The 9,416-nt window shown below is 35.4% G+C and overlaps 1 protein-coding gene across 2 annotated transcripts in view; it reads right to left on the reverse strand.

Annotated features, from left to right (window-relative positions):
• The window catches only part of AKAP9 (A-kinase anchoring protein 9), a 157,009-nt gene that overhangs the window by 30,308 nt on the left and 117,285 nt on the right, over positions 1–9,416 (reverse strand). For both annotated transcript variants that reach the window (XM_008686305.2, XM_040644286.1), the window contains 5 exons: positions 8,956–9,108; positions 8,416–8,595; positions 6,332–7,411; positions 4,689–4,829; positions 3,722–4,210 (listed from right to left, as the gene is read on the reverse strand). In XM_008686305.2, the coding sequence (XP_008684527.2) occupies positions 3,722–4,210; positions 4,689–4,829; positions 6,332–7,411; positions 8,416–8,595; positions 8,956–9,108 (2,043 nt within the window). The remainder of the gene's footprint in view (positions 1–3,721; positions 4,211–4,688; positions 4,830–6,331; positions 7,412–8,415; positions 8,596–8,955; positions 9,109–9,416) is intronic.

Raw genomic sequence — 9,416 nt, forward strand, 5'->3', positions numbered from 1 at the left:
ACCTCATAGATATATATAGAACACTACACCCCAGAACCAAAGAATACTCATTCTATTCTAATGCCCATGGAACATTCTCAAGAATAGACCATGTTCTGGGACACAAAACAGGTCTCAACCAATACCAAAAGACTGAAATTATCCCCTGCATATTCTCAGACCACAACGGTCTGAAATTGGAACTCAACCACAAGGAAAAATTTGGAAGAAACTCAAACACTTGGAGACTAAGAACCATCCTGCTCAGGAATGACTCAATAAACCAGGAAATCAAAAATCAATTTAAACAATTTATGGAGACCAACGAGAATGAAAACACAACGGTCCAAACCCTATGGGATACTGCAAAGGCAGTCCTAAGGGGGAAATACATAGCCATCCAGGCCTCACTCAAAAGAACAGAAAAATCTAAAATGCAGTTTTTATACTCTCACCTCAAGAAGCTGGAACAGCAACAGAGGGACAGGCCTAATCCACGCACGAGGAAGCAGTTGACCATGATTAGAGCAGAAATCAATGAATTAGAAACCAGAAGTACAGTAGAGCAAATCAAGAGGACAAGAAGCTGGTTCTTTGAGAAAATCAATAAAATTGACAGACCACTGGCAAGACTTATCCAAAAGAAAAGAGAAAGGACCCAGATTATTAAAATTATGAATGAAAAAGGAGAGGTCACGACCAACACCAATGAAATTGGAAGGATTATTAGAAACTTTTATCAACAGCTATATGCCAAAAAACTAGCAATCTGGAAGAGATGGAGGCATTCCTGGAAACCTATAAACTACCAAGACTGAAACAGGAAGAAATTGATTTTTTAAACAGGCCAATTAATTATGAAGCGATTTAGTCAGTGATAAACAACCTTCCAAATAACAAAACTCCAGGCCTGGATGGTTTTCCTGAAGAATTCTACCAAACATTCAAAGAAGAAATAATACCTATTCTCCTAAAGCTATTTCAAAAAATAGAAACAGAAGGAAAGCTACCAAACTCATTCTATGAGGCCAATATTACCTTGATCCCCAAACCAGGCAAAGACCCCATCAAAAAGGAGAATTACAGACCGATTTCCCTAATGAATATGGATGCCAAAATCCTCAATAAGATCCTTGCTAATAGAATCCAACAGTACATTAAATTATCCATCATGATCAAGAGGTATTCATAACTGGGATGCAAGTGTGGTTCTACATTCGTAAATTGATCAGCGTGATACATCATATCAACAAGAAAAGACTCAGGAACCATATGATCCTCTCAACTAATGCCGAAAAAGCATTTGACAAAATACAGCATCCTTTCCTGATGAAAACCCTTCAGAGTGTAGGAATAGAGGGTACATTTCTCAATCTCATAAAAGCCATCTATGAAAAGCCTACAGCAAATATTATACTCAATGGGGAAAAGCTGGAAGCCTTTCCCTTAAGACCAGGAACACGACAAGGATGCCCACTCTCTCCACTAGTATTCAACATAGTACTAGAAGTCCTTGCAACAGCAATCAGACAACAAAAAGGGATCAAAGGTATCTAAATCGGCAAAGAAGAAGTCAAAATGTCTCTCTTCGCAGACGACATGATACTCTATATGGAAAACGCAAAAGAAGCCACTCCCAAACTATTAGAAGTTATAGAGCAATTCAGTAACGTGGCAGGATACAAAATAAATGCTCAGAAATCAGTTGCATTTCTATACACGAATAACGAGACCGAAGAAAGAGAAATTAGGGAATCCATCCCATTTACAATAGCACCAAAAACCATACGTTACCTTGGAATTAACTTAACCAGAGACGTAAAGGACCTATATTCTAGAAACTATAAATCACTCTTAAAAGACATTGAGGAAGACATAAAAAGATGGAAAAATATTCCATGCTCATGAATCGGAAGAATTAACATAGTTAAAATGTCCATGCTACCCAGAGCAATCTACACTTTCAATGCTATCCCGATCAAAATACCAAGGACATTTTTCAAAGAACTGGAACAAACAGTCCTTAAATTTGTATGGAAACAGAAAAGGCCCCGAATCTCCAAGGAACTGTTGAAAAGGAAAAACAAAGCGGGGGGGCATCACAATGCCGGATTTCGAGCTGTACTACAAAGCTGTGATCACAAAGACAGCATGGTACTGGCACAAAAACAGACACATAGACCAATGGAACAGAATAGAGAGCCCAGAAATGGACCCTCGGCTCTTTGGGCAACTAATATTTGATAAAGCAGGAAAAAACATCCGGTGGGAAAAAGACAGTCTCTTCAATAAATGGTGCTGGGAAAATTGGACAGCTACATGCAAGAGAATGAAACTTGACCACTATCTCACACCATACACAAAAATAAACTCCAAATGGATGAAAGACCTCGATGTGAGACAGGAATCCATCAAAATTCTAGAGGAGAACATAAGCAGCAACCTCTACGACATCGGCCAAAGCAACCTTTTTCATGACACATCCCCAAAGGCAAGAGAAACAAAAGATAAAATGAATTTATGGGACTTCATCAAGATTAAAAGTTTCTGCACAGCCAAGGAAACAGTCAAAAAAACTAAGAGGCAGCCCACGGAATGGGAGAATATATTTGCAAATGACACTATAGATAAAGGACTGGTATCCAAGATCTACAAAGAAATTCTCAAACTCAATACACAAGAAATAAACAAATCAAAAAACGGGCAGAAGAATTGAACAGACACTTTTCCAATGAAGACATACAAATGGCTAACAGACACATGAAAAAATGTTCAAAATCATTAGCCATCAGGGAAATTCAAATCAAAACCACACTGAGATACCACCTTATGCCAGTTAGAATGACAAAAATAGACAAGGCAAGAAACAACAATTGTTGGAGAGGATGTGGAGAAAGGGGATCCCTCCTACATTGTTGGTGGGAATGCAAGTTGGTACAGCCACTCTGGAAAACAGTGTGAAGGTAGGTCCCTTAAAAAGTTAAAAATTGAGCTACCCTATGATCCAGCCATTGCACTACTGGGTGTGTACCCCAAAGATAGAGATGTAGTGAAGAGGAGGACCATATGCACCCCAATGTTCATAGCAGCATTGTCCACAATAGCTAAATCGTGGAAGGAGCCGAGATGCCCTTCAACAGATGACTGGATTAAGAAGTTGTGGTCCATATATACAATGGAATATTACTCAGCTATCAGAAAGAACGAATTCTCAACATTTGCTGCAACATGGACGGCACTGGAGGAGATAATGCTAAGTGAAATAAGTCAAGCAGAGAAAGACAATTATCATATGATTTCTGTCATCTATGGAATATAAGAACTAGGATGATCGGTAGGGGAAGAAAGGGATAAAGAAAGGGGGGGTAATCAGAAGGGGGAATGAAACATGAGAGACTATGGACTCTGAGAAACAAACTGAGGGCTTCAGAGGGGAGGGGGGTGGGGGAATGGGGCAGACCGGTGATGGGTAGTAAGGAGGGCACGTATTGCATGGTGAACTGGGTGTTATATGCAACTAATGAATCATCGAACTTTACATCGGAAACCGGGGATGTACTGTATGGTGACTAACATAATATAATAAAAAATCATTAAAAAATAAAAAAAAATAAAATAAAGAAAATAAAACTGCAGTTTTATCATAAGAGACTACTCCAAATTTCTTTTTCTTTTAAAAACAAAGAAGTTGGGGGTTAAAACACAGAATGTAGAAAACACATGTATTATGAAAACCAAATACCTCTTTAGATCTCAGACACTGTATCACTGCCTTCAAGGTACCACATTCCTCCGTCAGTAACTGAACGGCAACATAATGCTCCCTCTTTAAGGTTTCAGTTTCTGAAATATGTCTGGATTCCATATCCAAGATTTCAGCAGCATGGAGTTCTTGCATCTGCTCAATTTTTTCAGTAAACTGACTGATTATTTCAGTGACTTCTTCTGATGAACACTCACTCTGTAAATCAATCTGGACTCCTGCATTTCTAAAAAGAACTTGTGAAGTCTGACAGCTGCTATTGAACTTGAGAGTCCCCTCTGTCTGGGATGCCAAACTTTTACCCACTTTAGTTGGAAGTGGCTCTACTATGCAGGCTTTTCTGTTTTCCTGTACCTCAGTCTTATCTTCTTTTTCTAAGAAGGAGGATAATTTCTCTTTTGCTTCTGTGAGCTGATTCCTAACTTGGCTTAAGTCTTTCTGGAGAGATGTCATATTTGTTTCTTTTACCTAAAACATAATGAACAGACAGAACAGAACATTCAATTCAAAATATTAAATGTAGAATTTAGGGTAGAGAGGAGAGAGTATTCATGCTAATATGTTCATTTTCCTCAGAATAATAGGAAAAAATATTTCAGAAGCACTCATAGACTCCATATGTATTTTGTATATATGAATAGTCAACAGATTACCAAAGAAGTGAAATTATTTTATCAGCCTCTTTTGGTTTTCATGGGATATAGAGTTCTCTTTAACATCTGTCTTTCTCTTCATTCATTAACAGACTAGAGACTAAAAGCATCTTTCTATAAAAGTTTCAAGGAAAACCAAGCAAGAACTTGCTAGTAAAGAAATTTGTAACAACTTTTCATCAAAGCCACAAAAGATTTTTTTCTAGCTTTTTGTTTATAGAAGAGAATATACTTTAAAATGAAATTAAGATATGTAAAAGTAAGTGAAATAGGAGGAATGTTACTTATTTTACCAAAAGCTCTTCTTGAAGCTTTTCTGCTTTCTCTTTATAATTGGCAAGTTCTTCTTTGATAGCTGATGATTCAGCTCTAAGAGCCTCAAGTTGACAAAAAAATCCATTTTCTTCACCGGTATGAATAGGCTCAGTAGCTGTCTGAATGGTAGTGGAAAACATTTAAAAACACATTATTTTCAAAAAATACAGTCAAAGTCAAAGCACTTATACACATTCTAATGAAGCTTTTTCTGGAATGACTGCTTATCAGATAAAAGGGTGTAGAAATGATTCACGTTCTTTCAACAAATAGGAAGGCTTTTTTAGGAACTATCATTTTATATTCTTGAGACAGTAAAAAAAAAAATTATTTTCTAGGAATGAAAGATACATCATGTTAGTATATATCCTAAATATTTATAAATTATTAGTGAAAATATTGTTACCATTCAGAACACTTTCGTATTTATATCACTTTCCTCAAAAAATTCCAAGTCTTACTAAGATATTTCTTACAAGTTTTATATACATAGAAAGTCATGTCAATATTTTAATATGACCACAGGAATTTATAGTTCGGGGAGCTAGGAGAGAAAAGCCTATTAAATGTATAAAATATATAAACAAATTATATACTTATAGAATCTTGATATGTTAGTTAATTGCCTAGTATTCAGATAAGACTGAACATTTAGTACTCAAAATTATAAGTATATAAAGTGACAATTTGAAAATTAAAGTCCTTCTATCTTTGTCCTATGCTATGAAATAAATGCCATTTCAGATCTTTACATAAGTAGACTTACAAGGGTGAAATACAAATTATTTCTAAGAAAGAAAAGAATCTATTCTCAGGTATAAAATCTGCAAAACCTAATGACTTATCACTGATATGTTACTTCAGTAGAATACTAATATATTTTGATATTTTCCATTACCTAAAAGTAATGATCAAATAACATGCATGTCAGATGGAACAGGAAAAAACCCCATTCAAGTTCCAAAGGACATTTGCTTAAACTTAACATCTCTACCTTTCTTCTGACTGCTCTACTTAATGAGTATGGTAGTGAAATAAATAACATGATTCAAAGACCACAAAATAGTCTGTATCCATTATTTTAGTGATAATAATGATTGTATAGAGAAGTAGTATTTTTATAAAAACCCTCTATATGCTAAGTGAAATAAGTCAAGCAGAGAAAGACAATTATCATATGGTTTCTCTCATCTATGGAACATAAGAACTAGGATGATCGGTAAGAGAAGAAAGGGATAAAGAAGGGGGGGTAATCAGAAGGGGGAATGAAGCATGTGAGACTATGGACTCTGAGAAACAAACTGAGGGCTTCAGAGGGGAGGGGGGTGGGGGAATGGGATAGACTGGTGATGGGTAGTAAGGAGAGCACGTATTGCATGGTGCACTGAGTGTTATACGCAACTAATGAATCATCGAACTTTACATCAAAAACCAGGGATGTACTGTACGGTGACTAACACAATATAATAAAAAAAATTAAGAAAAAACCCCTCTATATATGAATTGTTAGATGTAAAGAACAGCATATTTAATTTAGCAAATTAGTAATCAGCTTAAGGAACAAAGAAAAAGAGAATTCCTTAAGGCATTTAAGTAAAAACAAAATAAAAAACACCCTAACCTTGGGAACTTCAAAATCTTCTTCAGGACTTCTTTTCCCTTCTTTACCTCTCTGGTTTTTCTCCTCCTCCAATAACTTCTGTAGTTCTAGTAGCTTCTTTTCTTTTTCCAAAGCATTTTTCTTCACAGTTTCTACCTGTTCTTTTTCTAAAATCAAACTAGTCTGCATTTCAACCACCTGGTTTTCTAATTCTGATATTCTCAAGGTTAATGCTAATACATCTGGCTCCATCTCATTGTCTGTTACTGGATATAAATTCTGTACATTTGTTCTTTCAAGTTCGGATGAAAGTGCTTGCTCATCTTTACAGAGTTTTGCATATTCCTTAACTGCTTCAAGTTGGACTTGACTCACAAGAGCAGCAGCAACTTTTTCTTCAAGTATATTCTGTAGGTTTACAATCTTCCTTTTAAGCATTTCTGTTTCAGACTGGCCTTGCTTTTGCATGTCCTTTATTTGTTTGTAACACTGGCTGAGTTCCAACTCCTTTGCACTCACAGTGCCCTCAAGTTGTAGCACCTTTGTTTCCAAACTGCTTATGGAACTTCTATTTTCTTCAAAAGAAAATTTTGATTTTTGAGAATTTTGATTTTCTAGGGGTTTAAGGGTATTCGCAGTAAGGTGAACTTCCCGTTCAGATGTGGTTTTGCTCAGGTCATCTATGTCCATATTAACGCTATTCTCTGGTACACTTTGGATTTTTTCTGTATTTTCATGTTCTCTCTTTAAGCTGCGTAATTCTTGTGTTAGCTGGTTCATTTTTAAATTGGTTTCTTCAAGTATATTTTTCGTAAAAGCCATTTCTTTGTTAGTGGTTTCTACTTGCTGTTCCAAAGCCAGTTTTTCAGCTATTACCATATCCAGCTGATGTTTTAAACTATCTGCTTCTTCTGGGAAAGGGTTAGCATCCACTGATGTCTTCTGTTCAATATTTGCCAATTCCTGTTGAAGTTTTTCAATCACTTCATTGAGCTGTTCAATTTCTTCTTCTCTATTTTTCTTCACACGTTCTTGATCACTCGTCAAACATTCTATTTGGGTTTCAAGATCCCTTATCAGTTCATTTTTTTCTTCAATAACCTGTTAATGAAAACAAATAGCAGACAAATATGTATTTACATTTTGGGAATTTTATTTTTAAGGGCAGGATCTCAAAGTGTTGATCTCACACAAATAATATACTTCTCAGACATGTTAGATTAATTTTAATATTAATCAACAGTCCCCATATCAAACAAGGACCTTACTTCTAACTTTGTTCAGAAAGGTCTGTTAAATATAAAGTGATTTACACATTAGTAGCTGATTTCCTATAAGTAAAATAGTAAATATCAGTACATTCTAATTGAAAAGAATGAAGTATTAAAATAAAAACAGTCTACAACAGACTATCTTATTTAATTCATATCAAATAGAAGAATTTTTAATAGATTTGGTTAGAATAGATATGATGAAATCTTGAGTCACCAGAGACTCTCTGGAAAACAAAAAATCTCTGAGAAACAAACTGAGGGCTTCAGAGGGGAGGGGGGTGGGGGAATGGGATAGACTGGTGATGGGTAGTAAGGAGGGCACGTATTGCATGGTGCACTGGGTGTTATACGCAACTAATGAATCATCGAACTTTACATCAGAAACCAGGGATGTACTGTATGGTGACTAACATAATAAAAAAACATTAAAAAAAAAATCTCTGACAATATTAAGAGGGAATAAAAAATATACATAGCTTCTTAAGCCAATGTGTCTTTTTTGTTTTTTTTAAGATTTTATTTATTTGAGAAGGAAAGAGAGAGAGAGAGAGAGTGCACGCAGGTGAGCGTGCATGAGAATGCAAGAGCAGGGAGAGGGAAAAGCAGCGGGATTCGATCCCAGGGATGCTGGGATCGTGACCTGAGCGGAAGGCAGACATTTAACCAACTGAGCCATCCAGGTGCCCCAAGTCAATATGTATTAATAAATTAAAATTAATGGGTAGAAGAGAATTAAGGTTTATTTTTTATACTCAAAGAGAAGCTGAAAAATAGCCATTTGCCCTTTAAAATTCTAGCTTAATTTCATGTAATAATTTTAAACTAGTGTACCTTATTATCTGTTGTAATTTCAAGTTGATCCTGAAGTTTTGTAATTTGCTCATTTAATCGGTCAATTTCTATTTCTTTTTCCTGCATTATTTGAGCAAATTTTCCAAACAACCCATCTTGGTCCTGAGTAGAGATAGCATCAGATTCCTTTATGGCAAATCCCAGTTTCTCCATTTCATCCTAGGGACAAAAATAACCATCCAGTTGGATAGATCATTACATGTAATTTTCTGAATATTTTTTCAATTAAGTGTTACAAAAGATAAAGTGCCCAAAATGTACGAATAAACAAAATCGGCTATCATACAGTAATTGTAAGTCAATAATTCTTAAAATATTTTGATAAAAGTTCTCAAAAATTTTTCATTCATGGTGAATTCAAATGTTTATGTTGGGTTGACAGTAAGTTCCAAGCAAACCCATTTGCAGTTAATGTTCCTCTTAAGTATTATTTAGCAGCTAGACTCAGCAAATGCTTGATACTAAGACAAGACAAAAATTATGAATTATTTATAGGCAAAGTTTTTCTTAATTAATTACCTTAAATAATTTGTTTTCTTGTTCAAGTTCTTGGAGGCGCGTAGTAGATTCCTTTTTCTGTATTTCTAATTGCATATGTAGTTGCTGAACTTCTTCATTCTTATTTTCCAGTTCCTCTCTAAACTGCTCTAACTGTTCTTCTAAGTTTGTAATCTTTGATACCAAAATTATCAAGAGGAAAAGAGAAAAAAATACCTGTTTATACCAATGTTTGTCAAGGGAGAATGAAAAGTGCTGTAATAGCTGTATAAAACATATATACTTAAGACATACGAACCACACGAATAAAAGGGTTTCTCTAAGCCAGGTATAACTGTGTGGCTTCTAGGCATTTTCAAACTGATCACCCTTAAATCATTCTACTCAAAGCAAAGAGAACACCTTCAGAGGAAGGACTCAAGGAGCCATTTCTTACCTAAAATATTCTCTGACAAAGCAGAAAAAAGTCATGGGAGGAAGGG

The sequence above is a fragment of the Ursus maritimus genome, unplaced genomic scaffold (assembly GCF_017311325.1).
Source record: "Ursus maritimus isolate PB19 unplaced genomic scaffold, ASM1731132v1 scaffold_3, whole genome shotgun sequence".
Lineage (NCBI taxonomy): Eukaryota > Metazoa > Chordata > Mammalia > Carnivora > Ursidae > Ursus > Ursus maritimus.